Raw genomic sequence first — 22860 nt, 5'->3', positions numbered from 1 at the left:
CAAAAGGAGAGCTGATTTTTGTTTGGCAGATTTGTTTTTCTTTGTTGCACGCTGAGACTTCAATCGAAATGGGGGTCGAGATGGACGAACAGGGAGCTTTGTTTGAGGCAAGTGTTTTTTGCCGTTTTTGTTTTGAGGTGTTTTTGCAATCCAGTGCCAAGCCCCAATCTCCCCGCTACGGAATTTCCAATCCCCACCATGCGTTGTTTGCAGTGGTTCACTTGCCTCGACTGCGACCGCCGGGAACGAGCTGCCTGAATGCAAATTTTGCCAAATCACCAGTCGGACGAACATCTTGCATCTTGCTCCGCCTTTTTGCAGATCCAAGTCCTCGCAAGTTCTTTTTTGTGTGCTCCTTTATTCATTGCGTGTGTGATCTACAGTTCGAGGTGAATCCAATCCATGACATGGACATTTTGTATTTTGGAATGAATCAAATAAATTGTAGTCCTTTTTTCATTTTTTTTTCATTTTTTCATTTTTTTTTCCGTTTTTTTTTTCTGGTACATATTTTTATTTTTTGTTATTATTATTTTTGAAAACAGTGGTTTGAAAACAATCGAACCTTTGCGAAGGTGTGGAGGACGATCGACGATCCACTGTTCGGTCCTGTGGAAGCAGCAGGGGTGCATTGGAAGTGTGGATCGTGGGGGTAGAGGGCAGGACTGGTCCCTTTCTTTCGGCTGCGTGCCCAGAGCAAGAGGAAGTGGTAGAATGCAGGGGAGCTGCAATCGTCAGCCCGCTTGTGTGCTTGCAGCCGGGCGCCCGTTTGGGGCTGCACGTGTCCAGCCATCTGTCAACTCGAGAGATGACCAACGTGATGCTGCAGGGTGCTTGTGCAGGTGAAGGTGGACGGCGGAAGGGCGGGGCAGCCCTCGAAGGTCGATCTCACCTCTTTTTTTTTTTTTTTTTTTTTTTTTGCGGTTCCAGTTCCATTCTTTTGTCACTCTGAATCTTGTCCGAGGCAGTCGGAAGCCCCGCATCGTCGATTTGATCGTGCACGTGCTTGCCCTTGGGTTGCTGTGACATGCCATCCATCGCTTCTCCGCGCTCGTGGTTTGCAGCGTTGGAACGACCATTTGCAGCGCAATGCGACGAGCCAACCGCTTTTTTGTTTTTTCGAGTTAGTTCGATGCGAGTGTCCCCTGCGTTCTTTCCGCTGCTGGATACATGCAGGGATTGCACCACTGAAGTGGAGCCGCGTCATTGGCGCCTTGGGTCATGACTGCGAGTCTAGACTGTCTGTATTGGCTGCGAATCTCGACCTTTGACCCGAATCGCTTTTTGAAAAAAAAAAAGAAAAAGAAAAAAAAAAGCAGCAACGAATTTTCAAACAGCACACACAGCTCGGCTGGCTGCTCGGTCGCATCGTGCAGGCGCACACGGCTGAGTGCGATTGCACTGGTCTGGTCTTTGGTTGCTCATCAAGCGTCGTTGCATGCAACATGACGGACAGGGGCCATCGACTCGCACAACAAGCAGCAACGTTCTTTTGTTTGATTTGTTTTTTATTTTTCGTCTTTTATTTTTTATTTTTTATTTACTTTTATCGATTTTCAAAAGTTTTTTTTTATTTATTTTAAAATTTGGGTGCGAAAAAAAGCAACAACGAACGAGGTCGGTCGTTTGGCTCGCTGCGAGCGCGACATTCAATGAGAGTGCGAACGAAACCACCGTGCTTGGTTGGTGCCGCATGTGGCAATGCGACCGCGGGTGTCTGTCTGCGCTCGCTGGCACTCGACTCGACCTGCTCTCTGCTTCGCAACAGCGTCTAAGCGTCAATTTCTGGCTTCTTTTCCCATCGTCTGCAACACACACACTCTTTCTCGGCACCCAAACATGCACTCACTTGCTTTTCACCTCCTTTGCTTGGCTTGCAAGCTTGTTAGGTTGGTTCGTTCTTGTTCTTGCCAGCCTCTTTTTTTTTTTTTTTTTTTCCTTTATTCGACTCGTCTCTGTCGACTTGGCTCTGTTCAAACGATCGTATCAGCCATGAGTCGCCACGGTAGCGTAACCAATATGACTGGCACGTCGTCTGCCTCGTCGCCAGGGGCAGGAGGAAGCCGCGAATGGAATGTTCCGCCAGAGCAGTGCGTTGTCTGCGGCAATGCCGTTTACATGATGGAGCGCCTGGTAATGTACAACGAGACGTACCACCAGTCGTGCTTTCGTTGCTGCGTGTGCTCGAAGGTCATGTCACAAGTCAGCTACGGCAAGCGCGACGGCAACAGCCTGTATTGCGACAGCCACCGGAATAGCATGGCCGCGCGTGCCTCGCCGGTTCCCACACGAAGGCGCAACACCATTCACACTGGCACCCAGCCCGACCTTGACGCCATTGATGCGGCGAGTCCCTCTGACGGAGGATCACGCCCGGCCCAACTCACCGCTCACGTGTCCCGCAGCCCCTCGACAGTCCGCGCGGCAACGGCAGATTACGCCGCGCGCCGCGGTATTGCGCCGTCCACGCTGATGCACCACTCTGCATCGCGGAGCAGCACAGGTATGGCCTCGGCCACGGCAATGCGGGGCAGCACTGGCAATCTTGCCGCTCGCTCCGTCCCCTTTCTTCCCAGCTCAAAGTCCAACTCGCAATCCAGCGGCTCTCTTGCCGACCCTGCTGCCGCTAGTGCCCGTTCATCATCCACCGGGAACGTCCACATCTCGGACTCGAGGCCTTCATCTACAGATTCGGTCGACTCGGTCGACTCCCCGGCTGCGACGGAGGGTCGAGCTGATGCCTCGAGCCATGAGATTGCGCGCAAGCATGGATTGCAGCCGGCGACTGGTTCTCCGGAGGATGTGGTCGGCCACCCGGCAGCAGCAGCAGTCAGCACGGCCGAAGACAACTCCGAGGCCCCGACGGCCGCGCTCGACGGTGACTCCCGCTCTCAAGCAACATCCGGCTCGCTACCGACAGTCTCGTTTGAGACTGGCAGTGAGGAGGACCTGACGTTCCGCGCGACTGGCAGCATGCCAGATCTTGACGCCATCGACGATGAGGACGACGATATTCTCGACAGTCGTGGGTTTACAGGCTCAACCTTGAACGACGACGACCTTGTCGTCGCGAAACCGCGCGCAGAACCCATCATCGCTGCTCCCGTGCCACAGCCAGAGCCAGAGCCAGAGCCAATGACAGATTTCAGCGCCGAAATTGGGTTTGATATCGAGACTGGGTTGGGAGTCGAAACATCGCTTGACGAGCCCGCTCCGTCGACCGTCGAAACGTCCATTGATGACGTGGAAGAGCCGCACCATCATCACCATCATCATCATCATCACGACGCGCATGTCAACACTTCGCATCTGGCGGTGGAAGTCCCCGTCGTGAACGTTGACGGAAGCGGCGATGCCGACACGACTCCCCACGCCTCGCCTTCAAAGAAGCCCCAGGACGTGTCCGATGCCGCTGTCGAGCCAACACCGCTGGTGCTCGCTTCGCACGAGTCGAGTGACAACGCACAGGACGATTCATCCCCGACCACGCCAACCACACCCACTCCGTCGGGCGCTCCTCGGCTGACGGTGACACAGAGTTCCGTCGATACGCCCGATGCGGTGGCCGCACCGAGCAATCGCGACGAGCTCGATGAGCTCGAAGACGACGACTCGTTCGACGTGGATTCGCTCGCGTCGACAGGCATGACCTCGTCGCTGCATGCGCCAAACCGTCCCATGTCGATGATGTCCACGGCTTCTGCTCCAGCGTTCGACTCTGAGTCCATTGGCTCGAGCAGTGGTGTTGTCACAAACTCTGAAAGACTCGTGTCTGTTGCTGAGGGCCAGCAGTACTACCGCTCTCTCGCCGCGGCTCGTCACAAGCCCTCCATTTCCGACACGGATAACATTTTCGTGAAGGGCGAGGTCCTCTATCGCTCGTGCCACCAAAGTGGACGACAGATCATCAAGGATCGCCGCTATCGCTTGCGCACCTACCCGCGCTGCTTTTTCGGCTCGGAGTTTATCGACTACCTCATCACCATCAAGGAGGTTTGGACGCGCGACGAGGGTGTCACCTTGGCTCAGCAGCTGCTCGAAAACAAGATTATCGCACACGTTGTGGACGAGCACGCGTTCAAGGACGAGCTTCTGTTGTACCAATTCACCGCCGACCGCTTCCACCTCGAAATGGAAAAGACAGAGAAGCAAGCCGAAAAGGCTGCCAAGAAGGCCGCAACAAGCAAGTCAAGCAGCGCATCGCGTCGAGCCACCGCGCGCATGCCATCCCGCGATGGCTCTGCAGGCAGCCCTGTCGACGGTCGCAAGCTCAGCATTTCCAGCAGCGGCAGCGGCGCTGACGGCTCGCATGGTTCTGCTGGGGCTCCCGATGTCCCTGACGGCATTCTCATGCGCGTGGCCAGCAACATTACGTCTCACCCGATGGATGCAGCGCGGATTAAAGCTCACGGTGCTCAGCTGCACGAGCGCGTATCTGCCGACGGTTTGCTGAAGGACCGTCGTGCCCGCCTGAAGGTCCATCGCACCTGTTTGATGGGCAGCAAGCTGGTCGATTGGCTCGTGGCCAACGAGGAAGCCCCCTCGCGTCGTGATGCTGTTGCCCTCGGGCAGCAGTTTATTGATTTTGGCGTTCTCTCCCATGTATCTCTCGAGCACGATTTCGAGGACGGCGAGCAAATGTTCCATTTTATCGCCGATTCCAAGGAGCACGCTGCATTGCTCGCCGCATCGCTCTCGGCTGTGACTGCTTCATCGCACAGTACCCTTCCCGGCGCTGGTCAGTCGGAAGCGGCGTCCATGGCCGACGAGGATTCTGCCGGCGATGCCACCTCCATGCACAGCCAGCATTCTCGGCTCAGTCAGCAGCCGTCCGGCACATCCGTCCCAGCCGTTCCGCTCGGCGGAGGTCTGCTTTCGGACATGTCTGCGTTGCTGAAGCTCCCGCTGCAGTCTTCTTCCTCCACTTCGCACACTTCGCAACATTCGGCTGTTGCAGCCGAGTCGGCACCTCCGCTCAGTCCCTCTTCTGCCTCTGTTGCTGTTGTCGCAGTTCCAGAGCCCGCGCCAGCGAAGGCGAGTGTCGGTGCGGACTCTCCCGTTTTGCGCACCAAAGCCTCCTCTGCATCCATCCCGAGCGTCACTTCGCAGCAGCAGCGGCTTGGCGACCGTCTCTTTGGCAAGCTGGTTGATACGAACGCCCTCGAGTCCCTGGTCAAAGATCGACGCCTCCGCTTGCGCAACTATCCGCAAACTCTTGTTGGCTCCGAGTTTGTTGACTGGATGATTGCTGCGGGCGAGGCCAGTTCGCGCACTGCCGCTGTTGCCCTCGGTGTCGAACTGACGACTGCTGGAGACTTGCTGTATGCCATGGACGGCCCAGCCCAAGACTTCAAGGACGATAACACGTTCTATCGATTCGCGACCGAAGTCAAGCGCCTGTCGCGGCGACAATCGGACAATGCTCAGCAGACCTCGGAGACTCCCGACCCCTTGCCATCCCCAGTCTCCCAAAATGCTCCGTCCGTGCCTCTCTCGCCGGTTGAAGTCTCACCGCCCGCTCAGGAAACCAGCCCTGTCGCGCAGTCGGAAGAGTCTGCGAGCGTTGCGAGCGTTGCGGGTGTTGCTGCTGCGACCAGCGTAGTTGTTGCCGAGTCCGCTCCGGAAGCTCCCATTCGCGAGTACGACCCGCACAGGCCGCTGGTGACCGCGATTGATGGATGGGTTGAGGAAGCACGCCACGTCATTCGCAAGGAGGAAGTTGGCAAGCTCGCCTTCGACATTGAGCTCGAGCATGTGGACGACGGCGCCCACTACTACCGCACACACTTTTACGGCCGCGGGCACTGGAATTACTATGCAGAAGATGAAACGCTGGGCCCAGCTCTTCTTTCGCTTCGTCGTGAGAAGGACAAGGAGCGCAACGAGGACATTTATCGTGTTATTCTGCGTACCCTTGACCTTGACATTCGGCGAGCCGTCACGGCCGAGGAGCTGACCAGCGGCTCTGGCAAGAGTGGCAAAATCTCTCCTTCGTCCATTGTCCGACAGGTGGCACCCGACTTTAAGGGCTACAAAAAGTTCCATCCTGTTCTCTACCCGGACGCCATGGACGTCATTCTGCGCTTTGACGAGCACAAGATTGTTCGTCACTTCAAGTTTGGCATTGTTTACGTGAAGGACGGGCAGACCAAGGAGGAAGAAATGTTTGGCAACGAGCACGGCTCCCCAGTCTTTGACGATTTCCTCACCATGATTGGCGACAAGGTTCGGCTAAAGGGCTGGACCAAGTACAAGGCGGGCCTCGATGTCAAGCAAGATCAGTGCGGCACCCATTCGGTCTACACCACCTGGAACCACCGTGAAATCATGTTCCACGTTTCTACGCTTTTGCCGTACTTTTCCAACGACCCTCAGCAAGTGCAGCGCAAGCGACACATTGGCAATGACATTGTGAGCATCATTTTTGTCGAGGGAGAGACTCCTTTCGTTCCGGATTGCATCCGATCGCACTTTTTGCACGTTTTCATTGTCATTCAAGTGGAAAATGCAAACACCCATGCGATGCGCTATCGCGTCACGGTCATCTCCCGCAAGGACGTTCCCGGGTTTGGCCCCCGGCTGATTGAGGCGTATGTCTTCCAGAAGGGCCCCGAGTTGCGAGAATTCCTGTTGGCCAAGTTGATCAACGCCGAGAATGCCGCCTTGTCTTCGCCCGGCTTTCAAAATCTGGCGCGCCGCACGCGACACGGCTTGCTCAAGGACACGATTGACACGTTTGGCAAATTCAACGACGCATCCCCATCGGTGTCGGCGTCCGTTGCCAAGAAGATGAAATCGATGGGCGTGCTTTTCGAGGAGATGCAAGGCGTTTTTGCCGAGCGCAAGAGCAACCGCGCCGCTGGCCGTTCGGTTCTTGAAACTGGCCGCGCTGCCGCCCATGTTCCAACTGGCAACGACAGCGCCGAGATGGCGCGCTCCGCCGAGAACCTGTCCACCAGCCCGGAGACTGCGCGTCGCACCGGCTCTGCTACATCGAGTACGACGACGTCCAATTCTGATCTCGCCGTGCCATCGGATTCGAAGAGCCCTTCGCTCTCGCCAAAGCCGCGCCGCCGGTCGCTTACCGGCACCGCTGCATCCATGGCTTCGATGCCCAGCGCTGGCTCGGGAGGATTGTCTCCAGTGTCCGCGTCAATGTCGTCGATGCCTGCTGTTAGCGGCGACTTTTCGTTCCCGGCCAAGGACGACGACAAGAAAAAGAAGGGCATGTTGCGGAATATCAAGTCTGTCGCTTCAGTTCTCCGCACGGCAAGTCGAGGCAAGGCGGACGACGTTAGCCAGGCCGCCGCCCGAGCGCGCAGCAGTCGCTCGCAAACACCGGTTGGTGAAGCCGCGTCGCCCAAGTCCCCGACGTCGCCAGCCCCCGTCCCGTCCCAACCCAACAAGCAGGGTCTGCCATCTGCCTCCTCGGAAGAGAAGGTCGACTTGTTGCTGCCTCGCGAGGTCTCGTTCAGCCGCTTGAGCCTTGAGCAGCAAATGCACTTGCTCGAAGATGCCCCCGAAACGAGCCTCAATGATGATCCGGAACCACTCGACGATGCATCAGCGCCAACAACAACAGACGAAGCAACAGCAGCAGCAGCAGCAGATGTAGCCGCAACAACAACAACAACAACAGCCACATCGACGACTTCCTCAAGCCTCGCACCCGCACAGGTCAAGTCTGGGCGTCGGCTCTCCGGAACGCGACTTGACGAGAACGGCGTGGTCCAGCCACTCACCATCAACACGGCGCCTCCACCCTCCCAGGCAGAACGCGGCGCCAACCGACGCCTTCAGTCCACCAATTCGTACGCGGAGGCGCTTTCCGAAACTCCCGCACCGCTCGCACACGAGTCTACCATCGCCGAAAGCGAAGAAGATTCCAGCGAACCCAATTCGACTCGTTCGTCGCTCACGGCGACCAAGTCTCCCGGTTACGACGGTGAAGGTTCGAGCTCTGCACCTGGCTCTGCTCGCCTGCACTCGCCCATGAAGCCAATGCAGGCGCGTAGCGCACGCGAGGAGGCCTCAACCGATCTGTTCGACATGCTGCGCGAACTGGACGCAATGAGCACTGGCCCTCATCCAGGTCGCGGCAGCCCCTCCCGCCCATCAGCGTCGCGCTCTCGATCGGATTCGGCGTCCTCGACTTCCGAGAAAATGTCAGCGGTGCTGCAGCGCACCTTGAGCAAAACCAAGGAGCGGGTCATCAATTCGACCAAGATGCGCCGTGGCGCATCGATGGATGCGGGTCCGACAGGCAGCGAGAGCGGCAGCCCCAATTCCAGCCACACCTCTCTCCCCAGCGCATCAGGCCCATCCTCGCCCTCCATTCATCCCGAGGGCGGCACCTCCTCAGACGCTTAAACGTGCACTGTTGCTGCCCGCTGCTTCACGCTTTCTTCGTCGCCTACTTTTGCTTTTCACTGTCACTGGATTTCCTCTCACGACGCAAAATCCCGTCGCAGCCATTGGTCGTTTGTTTCTTCTTCTTCTTCTTCTTCGCAACGCTGGGCTCGCTGCGACCACACAACAACTTCAACAACACTAACACGCTATTTACTCGGCAAGCGCTCCGTGGAGGCGGCGCCCTCCGCATTGCCCTTTCATGAAATATATCTGCATGTGTCTTTGTGATCTGTTTCTCTCTTTTTTGTTTCTGGTCTTGTATGTTTCTGAGTGAGGGTTTTTCGTTCTTTGTGTGTTGATTCATCCTGTGTACTTTTCCTGTGCTAGTCACCCCCCCCCCCCATCTCTCCCTCTCTCCCTCTTGCTTTCTGCTTTTTCTGTTGCTCGTCGTCGTATTGTGTTTTGACTGTCACATTCTTCCCTTTGTAGTATGTTCCTACAGTAGAGAAATCTCTAACGAAAATCTGTTGTCCACGATTTCAACAATCTTCCTTTCAACGTACAGCTCTATGATTGCTTTCCTTGTTTGACCATTGACCTCGTCAAGATCACTGTCATGCATTGTTTGATGATGATGATGATGAGGGTCTTGTATAGTCAGTTCAGTCTTCCATTCATTGCTCACACAATGGTCGTCCAAGCGAGCTGCAAGTACACTGGCTACAAGCTGAGCTGCCTGACCATCCACCCTCACGAGAGCTACCACTCCGAGCCATTGATCTTTGGCACCGGCTCTGCAGACGAGAACGTCGGCACACAGGATGAAAGTTTGGGCTTTGGGGACGCCCGCATGCTCTCTCTCTCTCTCTCTCTCTCTCTATCTCGCTCTCTCTCGCGCTCGAGGCTGAGCTGTGGATCCGTGTTGATAAACAACTCGCGTTGCTCAATCTTGATGCAATTCTTCTACTTTGCTTTTTTGCTTGCAGACGAGTAATCGCATCACGCTTTGGTCGCTGGATACAAACAAGCTTGGCGCGTTCGACGCTCTGCAATCGCTTTGTGTCGCCCCACATGAGTCGGGCGATGTCCTCGACATTCAGTTCCTGGCATCGTCCTCTGCAGTGCTGGCCGCATCCAGCAGCGGCATCGTCTCGGTCTACCAGTACAACTATTTGGGCGAAAACATGGTAAATACTTCTCCGCGATCTTTCTCAGATTTCCCTTTCCCTCCCTCCCTCTCTCAGACCCTAGCAAGGGTGTCATATTCGTGGTTGTTACACGAAGCAGCGTGCAACTTTCTGGTTTTGCTTGATCGTCCGTACGAGGTGTTTGACAGTCTGGATTTCGCTTTTCTGCGGGTGTCCAATTGTTGGCAGATCAACCTGACTCGGCAAGCACAATCCAGCGTTCTCTTCTCTGTGAATGGTCGACCGGCGCCTGTCACTGGAGTGTCGCTGCAAGACGACAATGTCGCCGCAGTCGGCGACACTGGCGATGTGGCCGTGTTCCCGTTCACCCGTGTTCACGAAAAGCTCGTTCCAACACGCGTCTTGTGTAAGCCACGCCCGCACCCCGCACACACTTTTTTTTTAAACGAAAATCCTTCCGAGGACCAATCGACAAACATTACACTGACTTTTGGGAGGATCTTGTTTGCACGTCGCAGCGGATCCCGACGGATGCGCTTTGAACGGTGTGTCGTTCTCGACGCCTTCGCAAATCGTTACAGTCAATCACGCCGGGCGAATGCGGGTATGGGACTTGCGGCAGCCTGGGAATCAATCTGTTCGTGCAGTGAAAAGGTACAAGCTTCTCTTTGCTTTGTTCTGGCACGATTTTTTTTTTTGGGACGTGCAGAATGACGCTACATTCAATCTCTGTCGCCATGAAACAGCTCCAGTACTGGGAACAACCCCCTCCTATCTGTCAAAACACACCCCAGCCAGCCAAACATTCTTGCCACGAGCTCGTATGCCGGCGTGGTGGACGTGTGGGATGTGCGATTCGAGGACGCGCCGCTTCGCTCTGTCGTCATTTCCGAATCACCAGGTGCGTTTTGCTTCTTCCTTTGCATTTTGTGTCGAATCGACTCAATTCTTTTGGACTAATTGAGGGGGCGGTGATTGTGCCCTTTTCCCTTTTCGTTCTGTTGCTTGCTGGTGCAGTCTGGGATGTCCGATTCCACCCCACTCGCAACAGCCAAATGGTCTGCTGCAGCGAAGACGGGTCTGCATCACTGCTTGACTTTGATCCCTACCAAAAGTACCCGCAGGGAGGATTTGTACCAGAGCAGACCCGCGTCGATGGCGACGAGATGGTGCTCGGCTGCGACACACTGCTCGAGTCGGGCGGTATCGGCCTCTCTGCTATTGACACCCGCCGAGGTGTGGCCATCGCGATTGCTGACAATCATGCCGTCTATGTTGTTGGTGGTCTTGAGTGAAATGCTGCCTTTGAAAAAAAAACCCTGACGACCCGACCTTCACACATCCTGTCCGATTCTGTTCAAATTTCATCTTATTTTCACTTGTACATTGCCACTACAACAACTACTACTGCTGCGTTGCTCGTGGTATCCGCAACGGACCGACCGGTGCTCCAACAATGTTCGCTCGCTGGGATTGCGCCGAGCGTTGTGCTTCAGCGCCCGACTGCACCTGGGCAGCCCCGTGCGCGAGCATGGCCTTCCATGCAGCAATGGCCTTTGTATTGCTCTGGATCTTGTCGACAAGGTCGCGCACCTGTCCCGTTTGAGTGGTCACAAAGTGGTGAATCTGGAAGATGGCGGTTGCAGTCTGTCGAGCGCAGCCCCAGCACACGACGAGTGGATGCCAACAGTGAGTCCCGATGAGATCATAGATGAGGTTGGGGGGGGGCATATGCATGATGGTTGATGGTGAGTCGTGAATGCACTGTGCGTTTCAAAGTGGAAGTGGATTTGGTTTTTTTTCCCGCCAAAAAAAATGCTCAATCTGGCGCCAACCACCAGCTCGTCTCTCTGTCTCTCTCTGCCTCGTTTTGCTCAATCTCGCCCTCCTGGCTCGAACCAAGCGCCGACGTGCATTGACGACGGCTATTCACGGCCATGTTCGTAGTGGGCGGGTTTTGATGGAGTGGAATACTGTACCTCTTCAATGAAGAGATTGAGCTCTGCGACGCGCTCCTCGTCCACTTGTTCCATCGTGCAAATGTCTATGATGAAGAAGCAAAGAGATAGAGATAGAGAGAGTGAAGGTCGACAATTCAATACGAAATAGAGAAACATAAGAAAAAGCCAGTTTGAAACAAAATCAGCTTGGCTGAGAAATTCTGAGCTTCCGTCTTTGTTTGGGCTTTTTTTGTTGATGTTGCTCTGAGATTTGAGTGATTTTGTGACATTCCCAAAAAAACAACGTACTGTACATCAATCCATAGCATAGTCTTTGATTTTTGGATTTGCTGCCTGCTGAGCGAAGGTTGTTTCACAACAGCAATGACAACCAACGTCAGCGGCTCAGAGCAGCAGCAGCAGCAGCAGCAAAGGCTCATCCGCGAGCACCTGGACGCCAACGTCACCACCCTCGGCAGCCTCACTCGTCTCTCTGCCTTGCTACAAGCCAGTTGCCAGGAGCGGGTTGAGCTCCAGCGCGAGCTCGCCGCGAACAGCAGCAGCGGCAACGCACAGTCGCAAGCACAGTCGCTCCAGTCGCACCAGCTCAGGCAGCCGACGGCGCGCAGCCAGGCACAGGACGCTCTCGACGAGGCCCACCAGCTGCTCGAGCTCCAGACGGATCCGCTGACAGTCCGCACGGCCGCGGCTGCTGTCGGGGCGCAGCGCTGCCTCGACTCTGCGCGGGCGTTTCAGTCGCGCCTCGCTGCCTTGGTCGAGGCCGAGCAAGCACACGACCGTGCTCAGCGCTACCTGGTGGTCGTGGCATGCGTCGAGCAGATGAACGCGCACGCTCGGGAGTTGTATGGCGACGCAGACCCGCCAGGCTCATCCGTGTCCAAGTCGTCGTCGTCCAAGACGTCGTCATCAACGAGCAAGAAGGACAGCGCGACTCCGAGTCAGAAGCGATGGCAACAGACTCTGCGCTCTGCATTGCTGGCTGTGGATGTCGTCACGCCAACGGGTGGTGTCGCGAGGCAGCAGCCAGCGGAGTCTCGCCCGGATGCAGCTGGAAGTGGCAACTCCTCGACATCCGAAGTGACAAGTGCCGTTGATGCGTTGCGCCGGTCGGTCGCAGGTGCGCAAGAGTCAGTGGGCGCAACGCCTCCGTCGAGCATGCAGTTGGCCATTCTGACACCGCTCCGGCAGCTGTGCGAGCTCAAGCATGCATTGCGCACGTCCGCGTGCCGAAATTTGAAAGCACACATTGACGCATCCATCAACAACTGGTCCAACGTGCTCCGCCAACGTCTAGTCACCGAGCTCTCCTTGGCATTGAAGCAGCTGGGCTGGCCTCTGAGCATTGACCTCTCTGCTCGAATGCCTCCAACCGCGTCTGGCACATATTCCCCACCGCTTTCCCCCTCCGCCTCCGCCGCCTCCTCCTCCTCCTCCTCCTCCTCCTCCTCCTCCTCGGCCGCCGGCGCCTCGCCCTCGTCACTTGATTTGCCAGACCTTGCACTGGTTTGCATGCAACGCATCATTCGGTTGCTCCTGCAGGTCCAGCTTTTGCTTCTCTTCCCGCACATTGCCGCGGCAGAAGCCATCGTCGAGCAAAGCATTACTGAGCAGCGCGTCGAGGAAGGATCCGACCGCACGAGACGAGCTGCTTCGCATCAAAACCTGCAAACACTGCTCGAGTCGCTGCATCTCCCTTCGTTGTGGGTTGTGGAGGCATTGATCGTCCCGGTTGCCCAGCGTTTCCAGTTCCACTTTTCTGGCGAACGACCAACCAACAGGCTCGATAAACCAGAGTGGATGTTTATGCATGCCCTGGAGGCAATCAAGTCCAATGCCACGTTCCTCGTTCAGACCATCCAGCCCCTGGTGGACGACAGCGGCCTGGCCGTGTACGACGTTCGGGTTGAGTTTACAAGGAGCATTGTCAACCTGGTTCGTGCCAAGTTGCTTCGGCAGGTCCCGCGCATGCTTTCCCACGACGGCGATCCAGAGGCCGCTGCCGCCGCTGCAGGCAACACCGAGCCAGGCGCAACATCCAACCAATCGCTCGCCAAGCCTCATAATTTGACCCATGCGCAGTTCAACCATATTGTGGATGAGGTCGAGCGGCTTGTGAAATTGTATCCATTGCAAGCCAGCGGAGGCAAGGGGGCGTCGGACGATGCCATCCAGCCTCCACCCTACCCCATGCTCAGCCACCTCCTCTCAGAGCTGGCCGTGTTCGAGTACGAACTGCGGGTTGCCCATGAGCTACCTTCCTGGCATCCTGCAGCCGTTGCTGTCTTTTCTGCCAATGCGACCTGGATGTCGCGCTGGATCTTTCTCGAGCGACGTCATGCCATTGGCATTCTGCAGCAAGCCCTCGCATTGCCGACTCGATGGCAGCCAAAGTTTCGAGATGCCGCGACAGTTGACGAGTACAAGGCGCCTGAAGCGGCTGAGACGCTGGTGAATCTGCTTTGGACAATTTGCGGTAAGCAGGAGGAGTTGCGTTTCGCGTGCAGGGGGAAAAGGACTTGAAAGTTCACCTTTTTTTTTCATGTTTTGTTTTGCTGGTTTTGCTTGTTGCACACGTGTCAGAACGATTTCAACTTGTATCGAGCTCGGCTCTCCGGCTAACGGTCGTGGCAATGATTCACATTCCGCTGATTGAGCTGTTCATGCAGAACTTGGAAAAGTACTTGGCTCGTGAGTTTGAATCCATCACCAGTGCACCCCAACTGGAGCAGTTTTGCTTGCTTCTGAACGGAGTACACTATGTTCGCTGCATGATCAAGGAATATTCAGAGCATGTGGTATGTTCATTGATGTAGCTAGCTTTGAGAGTCCAGTTCTTGCTGAGTCGTGCTGACATTTGACTCCATTTGCAACTTGGTGGCGGCTCTGACAGTTCTTCCTCGAAGCACATGCATACACTCGTGATGCACGGCAAAATCTCTCCCCAGAAGCACAAGCAGAGCTGGCCGCCGCCACGGGAGGGGATAACTTTTGCTTTGAGCAGACGTGGTCTGCGTGTCTTCGCATTGAAGAGGAGATGATTGCGACAATCACCTCCATGGCCCGTGATGCATTCACTCACCACAGCAAGGCGTATTGCAAACAAAAGTGAGGACAGGAAGCAGTTTCGTGACAGCATCCTATCAGGGTCATGGTGACTCGTTTTTTTTTTGGTTTTTTTTTTCGTACTGACGCGTGCTTGCACTCAGGTGGCTGCTGCAGATGCCAGTGTCGTTGGACCAAGTCGAGCGAGAGTCTATCGCGGCGGCAGAGGCTGGCAACGTGCCGTTTTTGCAGCCTGGTGCGGCAGTGTCGGCCGTCGTCGTGCTGGATATTTCTCAATCGTTCTGTGAGCCCCTAGCTCTGCTGCGAGAACAATTGGCCTTGTTGCACAGAAACCTGGCCACCTCGCTCTTTGGCACGGTCTGGCACCAGATTGCACGAGACGTGAATGACTGTCTCTGGACAGACCTCGTCCGCCGAAGTTACTTTAATCGCGCAGGAGCCGTGCAGCTTGCTTTTGACATGCATCGTCTGTTTCTCCTCTTCCGAGATTTCACCTCCAAGCCCGAAAACTTTTTGAAGCAGTACGTATGATGATGCAATGTTACGTATGATGAGGCGAATGCTGGGGGGGGGGAAGTCTGCCCTTCTCTCACTTTGAGCGAACAGCATCAAGGAAACCTGCGTTCTTCTTAATCTGTCTCCAGACACCCTCAAGGCAATACACAAGCTCGGGCTGGAGGCTGCTCAGGAGGCAGCCAATCCTGCACCAAATCCTCGCGTGCGCAGCACAACGCCCAAGGCTTCGATCCAAGCTCTGATGCAGTCCAAGTCGCTGTTTCGTTTTTCCCAGGAAGAAGTGTTGGAGCTTGTCTCCCATCATGCTGATGCAATGACGCGATCGGAGCGTTGAGAAATAAACGGTATCATTTGGAATGTTGCGCAAGCTTGACACACATCAACTTGTCGTTCAATCAACACACATACACACACACAGCAGGTGCGAGGAGCACACAACTGATAAAAAGGCACGCGAGCGTTAAAGGTGTTGCGTGAACGCGGGGTACTTGGCGGCAATGGTCTCAATGATGCCATTCACTTGAACGCAGGTATCCTCGATTTGAGAGTTGAAGTTTTGGATGGCTTGATTGTCTAGACAATGCCAGGAAATAAATCAAGGCGGTGTTTCAGCCGGAGCAAGTGAGCCACACATGGGCTGAGCGAGCGACAGACGAAATCACAAATAAAACCACATCGAAAACGCAAAGTCACGTACCTGCTTGGAAGTGGATCAACTGATCAATCTGATCAATGGCACCCTTCATGCGTCCTTCGGCAATCATTTGAGCAGCGACCTTCTCCGCCTGGAGGTTGATAATGATGAACAAGTGTTGGTGAAGAGGAACAAGACGGGCAAAAAAAAGTCCACCAGATTTCGCAGAGTTCAGAGAATGAAAACGGAAGCCAAACAGTATCAAAATGGAACAATCGCCATACCCGTGCTGGTGGGATCTCAAGCAGAGAGCCGAGCTCTGAAAAGGTAATGTTGTCGTAAAGTTTGCTGGCCGCAAGCAGATTGTGCTCGATGACGGCGCGGTCGAGGATTGAGGTTCCTGCGAGTAGAAAACGGACAAGAGACAGGACAGACATGACGACAAATGATGGAGCGATGAGGTTGGGTGGGGGCAACATGAAGAGCGACACGAAAGAATCGACCAACCGTCAGCAAGTTTGGCCAAGTGATGGGGCTGGAGTGTCTCTGCGAAAGCCTGAACTTGATGCCGTTTGATAATCCAGTCCATGTACCTAAAGAATCGTCAGCAGCAGTAGCACAATGAGACAATGGCCATAAAGCCAGACGGCTCAGAAAAACACCAACAAGGAAAAAACCAAAAAAGCGACTCTTACATTTTTTGAAGAATATCATAGACGGGCAATTTTTGGCAGCGCTCATCTTTGTAGAGGGTGGCAAGCATGCGGGAGCGCAGTTGGCCAGCAGAGGCGAGGACGACGCAGTTGACAGCGCAGGTCAGGGAGAAGAGGCGCTCGGCGTCGTTGACAAAGTACGAGAGCTCGTAGTAGCGCTGTGCGGCTTCGATAAACTTGCGTTTGCTGTCAAGGATACGAGCATAGCAGACCTTGTACTTGAGCTGCAGCAGTTGATCGCGGGTCGACAGATGGTTTGCAGCGCGGTTGACAAACGCTTCGGCCTGAACCGGGTTGTCATCTTCCAGGTACAGCTGCGCGATGCGGAGGTAGATGCCGAGCTTGAACTCGGGCGAGACGACTCTGATGAGGATGTGGATCCAATGTCAGCCCCATATGAAAGACCACCCAATAATAAAAAAAGTTGTTGTTGTTGTTGTTGTTGTTGTTGTTGTTTACCGTTGGCTCGATTCGATGGGAATGCCAATCAGCATCGAAGCCGCCTCGCCCCAGGACTCTTGTTGCTCGTAGAGGCTGGCCAAGTGTTGGCGAAGGTTGGTGACCTAATTGTTCCGCCAGACGTTCCAAACCACGAAGAAATCAGTAAACAACAACAAGTAGGTCTGGATGTTGGTTTTTCAACTGGCTTGGTTCTCAAAGGAGACCAAGCGAGGCTGGAGACGGTCGAGCAAGTGGAGCGACAGCCGCAACGATGCAGCTGCACCGCCCGCCTCCGCTGGGCCGTCAGCCAGGGCGACGAGGCCGCTGATAATGTCGGTGACGAGTTGGCGGGAAAGCGCGTTCGGCACTGCATCGTCGGTGACTGGAAAAGAGAAGGGAGAGGTGAGCACACAGAACAACAACAAGATGCACAAAAACGCAAAACACAACTCTGAGTCGCAATCTATGGGATGGTGAATAGATGGATGGATGGATGGTGAATGGACGGATGGAGCTCGCTTGTCTCAGTCGCCTGTCTTCGCGCTCTCACAGCGACAGCGACGGCTGTTCGCGCGCGTGTTTGACTGTGCCGCTCTTTTGCTCTTGTTCGATTGGGTGTTTGCGTGATGATGGCTTTTTGTTTGGTTTGCTTTCGCGTACTCGTCTCGATCAGGAGGGACAGGTCGGCGTGAAGCTGGGCGCCGTCCGCTTGCTGGAACGCTTGGTCAACCAACCCCTTGTACTGCGCCGCCTTGTCCTTGCCCAGGCTGGCTGCAGCAGCGCCGCCTTGCGTGATTGTTGCCAGTGCGGTTCGAAGCGAGCTCGACATGGTTGGGTTTTTGTGCTTGAGTGAGTGTTTGAGTGAGTGAGTGAGTGAGCGACGGCAAAATCAAGAGAAAGGGGACTGGTGGCCTTCTCGTCCTTTCCGCTTAAACGCTTCAACTTCAAGACATACACGTTACCTGTCATCATCTTCAATCATGATGTTCAACTGTTGTTGCTGTTCACTCGTCAAATTTATCTCATTTCCGAGCTCGACCAAAATGACTCGCGTCAGCCTTTTGCCATTGCAATTTTTGACAGTTCTCTGAGGATTTTCCATCTTTGTTGTGCTCACTTTGGATGACCCGTCCGCTCTCCAGGCCTCAACCAAGCGTACTGCTGCCACTGCATCTGCGTCTGACGCTGCCGTCGATCCAGCTGCCGCCGCCACCACCGCTGCTGTTGCTGCACCTGTGCGTTGGCGGTGATTGTTTGTTCGCTTTGTTTCTCATGCATGATCCGCTCACTCACTCACTCGCTCACTCCAACAAACTCTCGCAATCGGTCCTGTTTTGCATTTCGCAGATCACCAAGAAGACCCGCGTGAGCAAGGCCAGCGCAAGTGCCGCTGGTGGCGAGGATGAGCAGGAAGCACCGACTGCTGTACGTGTTGCATTTTCATGCAATCTTGCGCACCTTGTCAAAGCCAAGCTGAAATGGACTTTGACTTGCTCTTGTTTTATATTATTGGTTTGCATGTCAAATGCATCTCACTTGACTCGCTTCGTTTCGACAGCGCCGATCCAGTCGTGCCAAGACCACCACCACCAATACCGCTACGACGACGACGACTGTTACCACGACTGTCACTGTTGCCTCGGACACTGCCAGTGCCATGGAAGTCGACACGCCCGATGATGCCAGCGTGAAGGGCAAAGGAAAGGTGCGACATGTTGTGAGCTGAGTTGACAGTCTGTTTTTGGTGCTCACGATTTGAAACAATCACAGAAAGCCAAAGCTCCGGCCAAGAAAGCCGAGAAGGACGACGCAGACGACGATGCTGCCGAGGTGCGTGTTGTTCTCATGTTGTGGTGGTGGTGGAGGTGGAGGATGCCGATCCAGAGATTCATTTTTTTTGACCCAACTCTCACAGACCGACGCTGCGACCGAGAAAACGGTCGTTGCGAACGTCAAGTTCTCGGCGGAAGCGCTCAAGACCCTGACATACACCACAAGTCGCGCGGCTCCCAACGGCAAGCCCATCAACTTTAAAATTGCGTGCTGGAATGTCAACGGATTGAAGAACGCCATCAAGGTATCGTTTTGGGCGAGCAGAGCGTTGAGCCGCTCGATGTGACTGGGGTGCAGGAAGGACCGTGACCGAAAAAACCGGAACGACAACAACAGCAATCAGCAAAAACTCGAGCAGAGAATCAAAACTTTACTCACTTTGTGTCGCGCTTCACGCCGTGCTCTTGACGTAGGAGGGCTGCTTGCAGTATCTCGAGTACGAAAAGCCGGATGTACTTTGCATCCAGGAAACAAAATGCGGCGAGGGCGAGATTCCCGCTGTCAGTCAGCCGAACGACCGTTCTCGTTCTCGTCCTGTCCTGTGTTGATTTTGTTGTTGTGGTGGTGGCGCTCACTGGTTACGATCTCGCCGCAGGACTCTGCCGTGCCCGGATACTATGGCTACTGGTATTCGGCCCAAAAGCGAGGATATGCCGGCACTGGCATGTACTCGAAAACCCAACCGATCCGTGTCTCGTTTGGCCTGAGTGAGTTTGTCACGCCAGTCATCTCAGACACTGTTGGCGCTGAGATCAATCAATTCATACACATTCATTGGCGCTTGCTTACGAATGCATTGCTGGCACGACAGATGTACCGGAGCATGACACGGAAGGCCGAGTGATCACCGCAGAGTTTGCTGATTTCTACTTGGTGACTGCTTACGTGCCCAACTCGGGACAGAAGCTCGAAACGTGAGTGAGGTGTTGACTGTGCATGGTTTCTTTTTGTGAAAGTTTGCCCATCTCCCCTTGGCATCTCGTTTCAACAGGTTGCCGTACCGCCAGACGTGGGACGTTGCGTTCCGCACCTATCTGCTGAGCCTGGATGCCAAGAAGCCCGTGGTGCTGTGCGGCGACCTCAATGTTGCCCATAACGAAATTGATCTCAAAAACCCAAAGACCAACAAGCGTTCGGCCGGCTTCACGCCTCAGGAGCGCGAGGGCTTTACGACCATTCTTGGAACCGAGTTTGTTGATTCGTTCCGTGTCCTGTACCCCGAAGAGTCGGCCTACTCGTTCTGGTCTTACCGCCACAATTCTCGTGCCCTGAACGTTGGCTGGTACGGTTTGGCAAAGGACGTTCCCAATTTTGTTTGAACTTGGTTGCTCATTCGCATTTTTGTTGTGACAGGCGTCTGGACTACTTTGTCGTCTCCCAACGCTTTATGCAGAGCGTGGCAGACAGCCAAATCCGCTCTCAAGTGTACGGCAGCGACCATTGCCCGATTGTTCTTCATTTGAGTCTGTGATCGGATTGTGTGCAGTCATCCTCGTGACTGCGGTTGTTTGGGTTGGTGTGTGGTTTGCTGTATGGTTTGTTTTTGAACTGCGGTTCAGTCCATGTGCAAAAATAAACAAACAATTTTGACGTTGTTGATGCTTCATTTCATTACAACGTCTCAGTTTCCCTCGCTCACACTCAAGTAGCGATAGTTGATCATCAAGCCGTAGGACTCGGCCATTCCACGGGGAGATGCGTTTGCCATCCAGTTGATGTCGCCAGCAGTGGCTCCGTTGCCGATATGGAATGCGGCTGCAGTAGTACCGCAGAACTCGAGTGAGCAACAATCAAAATCGTATCGACTGATCAACGGCAGCTTTCCATCCTTCTTACCAACTGGGTCGTAGCTGCTTTTGCCAACTTTCAAATTGACGTAACTACCGACCAAAGAGGGAAAAAAGCAGTTAGTTGGTGCGCTCCAAGCAATTATCAGAAAACAAAAAAACAAGAAAAAAAAAACCAAGAAGGATTACTGTGAAGCCAGGCGGAGCATGGGTGCGCGCAGCGCTTCCGAAATACGATGCGATTTGCTCCAATCGTCGTTGCCAAGGATGGTCTGAGTGTGGCAAAGATAAGAGGCAGGGACGTCAATGGACCAAAGTAAAAATACAAAACGAACAAAAGTCGAGCCAACCCAAACTCGCACCTGAAGAGTTGCGGCAGGAGTGCTGTACTCCTTGGCAGAGAGCGACTCAAGACGACGAACGACGCTCAGTTCAGCTTTCGTTAATGCAAGATCTGAAAGATGACGGCAATTCGCGAGAGTGAGTCGAGCATTCAGGTGGAACAACACACAATCCCGACGAAGGGAGGGCCAAACCATTAAACGGGTGGGCAGGATCCGCGACAGCCGCCGCCAAATTGGCAGTGAGCCACATGCGGAAACGTGGGATGGGGGACAATGTGGCAAAGTTCTTGACGGTTGGATGCCGCTTCTTGATGTAGGCCACCGCCTCCATGATCAGATCGTGTCCCAGGCCAACACCACTCAGACCTATCAAAGAAGAAACAATTAGCATCGAAAAAAATTAGGTGACTAGCGAATGCAGCGCATTACCCTTGTGGCTGGCGGACGACGAGAAGAAAATGGCCCAGGTCGGCGGGATGGGTGACGCCAGTGAATCATGCGGCTCTTCGAAAATCTTGTGGATGTTGTCCGCACGATGGGTCATGAGCGCTGTATGCAGCACAATCAGCGGTTCGCCGGGCAAGAGGGGAACAAAGTAGGAGAAGCAGATTCGATTCCGACCAATTCGACGCTTCAAGTCATTCCAGCCGTTCATCGGATGAACGGCTTCGTATCCCATGACCTGTCAAAGCGAAACGAGCAAGTAAGGGTCTTGAAGCGATCGAACAAAAACACCAAAAACACACCGCACTGCAGGCTGAAACCGAAAAAAAAAAATCAAGCTGCTTGACAAACGTACCTTCTCCAAGATTGCAGCTGAAGTGTTCCAAGACAGTCGCGTGAGGTGGGTATGGCCAACAATGATTGTTTTCAGAATGTTGCGCAAATCAACCCCAAGCTGATCGATCGGCTCAACGCTAGCGGCATCAAGCTGGTTTTGGTGCACGAGCGACTGTCAAGCGAGAAAAGCATTGGCGCCACGAAGAGCAGCACGTCAGATGTTAAATGCAAAAGCCACGGCCGACAAAGAACAAAAAAAAAACAAAAAAACAAAAAAAAAACAAATTCTTACAAGCAAATCTCCTCGCATATCGACAAGAAGTCGCGGTCCTCCTGGAAGCTCAAGGATGGTCTTCAGCAGGGATTTGTACGCGAATTTCTAGTTATTCATTCCAAGCCCAGGAGTTTGAATCATTGAGCCACCGAACGAATGTCACAGCAAATTATCCAACCGATCAACCAACCTGCGTGTCGTTGCCACCTTTTGCACGAATCAAATCCAAGTAGAAGTGCTCGCGATACGACTGTGATACATGGATTGTTCCACAAGTGGCGAAACGAGCGGGGATGAGCGTGTGATTCTGACAGTGATTCTGAAGAATCAACTGATGGTGATCAACTCCAACTTACCTCTGCGAGGGAGCAATACAACTCGCACACTTGGAACGCAAGTCGACGAGCTTCTTGTTTCTACACAAACACACGAGACACGTCAAGGTGAGCGCGCTCCAAATTCACACGCGAAACAAACTCAATCCAATCTGACTTGTCGATTGGCACCACGTACAAGTGCAGGGTCCGACTCTGCGCGGCAGGCAGTCGCAAGAGCGCCATCCAGCAGACTGACGACATGCGACTCGGTGAACACTTCCACAGGCGCAGTGCTGAGCCGGCGACGAGCGCGGAGCTCGGACACGTCAAACTCGAGCGCAATCTCATCGTCGAGACCGCCCAGCGCAGCAGCAGATGCGGCTGCCAGCGAGGTAGCAGCTGCTGATGGTCCGTTCACGCCGCCAATCGCTGAGGCGGATGACGCAGCGGCAGTGAGCGCAGGCGCGAGACTCATCCGCGCACCAGAGCTCAGCGCCCGAGCAACGCAGGCGACGCGAGCTGATGCACCGCCAGACACAGACACAGAGGCAGGCTGCTGCATCAGCAACGATGAGCTGCGTTCGATGGCCATGTCGGATCCAGCGCCCGCACCGCCAGCAGAGCGCGTCATTTGTCGGGTGAGTGGCGGGACGATGCGACCAAAGCTGCGCAACATTATTGTTGGAGGAAACTCAGA

The 22860-nt window shown here is 54.5% G+C and overlaps 7 protein-coding genes across 7 annotated transcripts; 4 read left to right on the top strand and 3 right to left on the bottom strand.

Moving 5' to 3' along the window:
* Positions 1 to 449: 449 nt before the first annotated feature.
* CAOG_00633 (Rap1GAP) lies at positions 450 to 8874 on the top strand. Its single transcript, XM_004365447.2, has 2 exons — positions 450 to 503; positions 1890 to 8874. Exon 2 carries the CDS (start codon positions 1993 to 1995, stop codon positions 8368 to 8370), a length of 6378 nt encoding a protein of 2125 aa, XP_004365504.2. The 5' UTR covers positions 450 to 503; positions 1890 to 1992; the 3' UTR covers positions 8371 to 8874.
* Positions 8875 to 8900: 26 nt separating this feature from the next.
* CAOG_00632 (hypothetical protein) lies at positions 8901 to 10848 on the top strand. The gene is made up of 6 exons (XM_004365446.2): positions 8901 to 9184; positions 9339 to 9539; positions 9729 to 9906; positions 10019 to 10154; positions 10247 to 10401; positions 10518 to 10848. The coding sequence occupies exons 1-6, from the start codon at positions 8969 to 8971 to the stop codon at positions 10793 to 10795; spliced, it is 1164 nt and encodes a 387-aa protein (XP_004365503.2). The 5' UTR covers positions 8901 to 8968; the 3' UTR covers positions 10796 to 10848.
* Positions 10849 to 10904: 56 nt separating this feature from the next.
* Positions 10905 to 11565, bottom strand: CAOG_00631 (hypothetical protein; the record flags this gene model as incomplete). Its single annotated transcript, XM_004365445.2, has 2 exons — positions 11480 to 11565; positions 10905 to 11147 (listed from the first exon to the last, which is right to left on the bottom strand). Exons 1-2 carry the CDS (start codon positions 11531 to 11533, stop codon positions 10905 to 10907), a joined length of 297 nt encoding a protein of 98 aa, XP_004365502.1. The 5' UTR covers positions 11534 to 11565.
* A 178-nt stretch (positions 11566 to 11743) lies between these two features.
* Positions 11744 to 15397, top strand: CAOG_00630 (hypothetical protein). The gene is made up of 5 exons (XM_004365444.2): positions 11744 to 13934; positions 14042 to 14256; positions 14352 to 14566; positions 14668 to 15045; positions 15131 to 15397. Exons 1-5 carry the CDS (start codon positions 11825 to 11827, stop codon positions 15372 to 15374), a joined length of 3162 nt encoding a protein of 1053 aa, XP_004365501.1. The 5' UTR covers positions 11744 to 11824; the 3' UTR covers positions 15375 to 15397.
* Positions 15366 to 17729, bottom strand: CAOG_00629 (cop9 complex subunit). Its single transcript, XM_004365443.2, has 8 exons — positions 17489 to 17729; positions 17035 to 17210; positions 16847 to 16950; positions 16370 to 16750; positions 16182 to 16267; positions 15959 to 16074; positions 15738 to 15825; positions 15366 to 15613 (listed from the first exon to the last, which is right to left on the bottom strand). The coding sequence occupies exons 1-8, from the start codon at positions 17655 to 17657 to the stop codon at positions 15501 to 15503; spliced, it is 1233 nt and encodes a 410-aa protein (XP_004365500.2). The 5' UTR covers positions 17658 to 17729; the 3' UTR covers positions 15366 to 15500.
* Positions 17730 to 17842: 113 nt separating this feature from the next.
* Positions 17843 to 20255, top strand: CAOG_00628 (APEX nuclease). Its single transcript, XM_004365442.2, has 11 exons — positions 17843 to 17880; positions 17971 to 18063; positions 18176 to 18253; positions 18387 to 18533; positions 18599 to 18658; positions 18744 to 18905; positions 19075 to 19161; positions 19257 to 19368; positions 19473 to 19575; positions 19653 to 19943; positions 20015 to 20255. The coding sequence occupies exons 1-11, from the start codon at positions 17872 to 17874 to the stop codon at positions 20130 to 20132; spliced, it is 1260 nt and encodes a 419-aa protein (XP_004365499.2). The 5' UTR covers positions 17843 to 17871; the 3' UTR covers positions 20133 to 20255.
* On the bottom strand, positions 20247 to 22859 carry CAOG_00627 (hypothetical protein). Its single transcript, XM_004365441.2, has 11 exons — positions 22360 to 22859; positions 22203 to 22262; positions 22037 to 22096; positions 21865 to 21951; positions 21592 to 21744; positions 21222 to 21474; positions 20985 to 21158; positions 20811 to 20902; positions 20638 to 20720; positions 20498 to 20541; positions 20247 to 20416 (listed from the first exon to the last, which is right to left on the bottom strand). Exons 1-11 carry the CDS (start codon positions 22837 to 22839, stop codon positions 20283 to 20285), a joined length of 1620 nt encoding a protein of 539 aa, XP_004365498.2. The 5' UTR covers positions 22840 to 22859; the 3' UTR covers positions 20247 to 20282.
* Position 22860: the final 1 nt, after the last annotated feature.

Source organism: Capsaspora owczarzaki, assembly GCF_000151315.2.
Source record: "Capsaspora owczarzaki ATCC 30864 unplaced genomic scaffold supercont2.1, whole genome shotgun sequence".
Taxonomy (NCBI): domain Eukaryota; class Filasterea; order Ministeriida; family Capsasporidae; genus Capsaspora; species Capsaspora owczarzaki.
This window is presented reverse-complemented; position numbering and strand designations above follow the sequence as displayed.

What these genes read in the sequence shown, in the direction of transcription:
- CAOG_00632 (XM_004365446.2), top strand. Translation starts at nt 8,969, where the DNA reads ATGCATTGTTTGATGATGATGATGATGAGGGTCTTGTATAGTCAGTTC. An exon ending in CGTTCCAACACGCGTCTTGT is followed by an intron (nt 9,907 to 10,018) that starts GTAAGCCACGCC and finishes TGCACGTCGCAG; the next exon opens with CGGATCCCGACGGATGCGCT. An exon ending in TCTGTTCGTGCAGTGAAAAG is followed by an intron (nt 10,155 to 10,246) that starts GTACAAGCTTCT and finishes GCCATGAAACAG; the next exon opens with CTCCAGTACTGGGAACAACC.
- CAOG_00627 (XM_004365441.2), bottom strand. Translation starts at nt 22,839, where the DNA reads ATGTTGCGCAGCTTTGGTCGCATCGTCCCGCCACTCACCCGACAAATG. An exon ending in AAGGTGGCAACGACACGCAG is followed by an intron (nt 21,952 to 22,036) that starts GTTGGTTGATCG and finishes ATGAATAACTAG; the next exon opens with AAATTCGCGTACAAATCCCT. An exon ending in GTCGTCCGCCAGCCACAAGG is followed by an intron (nt 21,159 to 21,221) that starts GTAATGCGCTGC and finishes CTTCTTTGATAG; the next exon opens with GTCTGAGTGGTGTTGGCCTG.
- CAOG_00630 (XM_004365444.2), top strand. Translation starts at nt 11,825, where the DNA reads ATGACAACCAACGTCAGCGGCTCAGAGCAGCAGCAGCAGCAGCAGCAA. An exon ending in TCTGCTTTGGACAATTTGCG is followed by an intron (nt 13,935 to 14,041) that starts GTAAGCAGGAGG and finishes CACACGTGTCAG; the next exon opens with AACGATTTCAACTTGTATCG. An exon ending in CCCGAAAACTTTTTGAAGCA is followed by an intron (nt 15,046 to 15,130) that starts GTACGTATGATG and finishes TTGAGCGAACAG; the next exon opens with CATCAAGGAAACCTGCGTTC.
- CAOG_00633 (XM_004365447.2), top strand. Translation starts at nt 1,993, where the DNA reads ATGAGTCGCCACGGTAGCGTAACCAATATGACTGGCACGTCGTCTGCC.
- CAOG_00628 (XM_004365442.2), top strand. An exon ending in AGCAGGAAGCACCGACTGCT is followed by an intron (nt 18,254 to 18,386) that starts GTACGTGTTGCA and finishes TCGTTTCGACAG; the next exon opens with CGCCGATCCAGTCGTGCCAA. An exon ending in GATTGAAGAACGCCATCAAG is followed by an intron (nt 18,906 to 19,074) that starts GTATCGTTTTGG and finishes CTCTTGACGTAG; the next exon opens with GAGGGCTGCTTGCAGTATCT.
- CAOG_00629 (XM_004365443.2), bottom strand. Translation starts at nt 17,657, where the DNA reads ATGTCGAGCTCGCTTCGAACCGCACTGGCAACAATCACGCAAGGCGGC. An exon ending in CTTGGCCAAACTTGCTGACG is followed by an intron (nt 16,075 to 16,181) that starts GTTGGTCGATTC and finishes TTCTACTCGCAG; the next exon opens with GAACCTCAATCCTCGACCGC. An exon ending in GTTGATCCACTTCCAAGCAG is followed by an intron (nt 15,614 to 15,737) that starts GTACGTGACTTT and finishes GGCATTGTCTAG; the next exon opens with ACAATCAAGCCATCCAAAAC.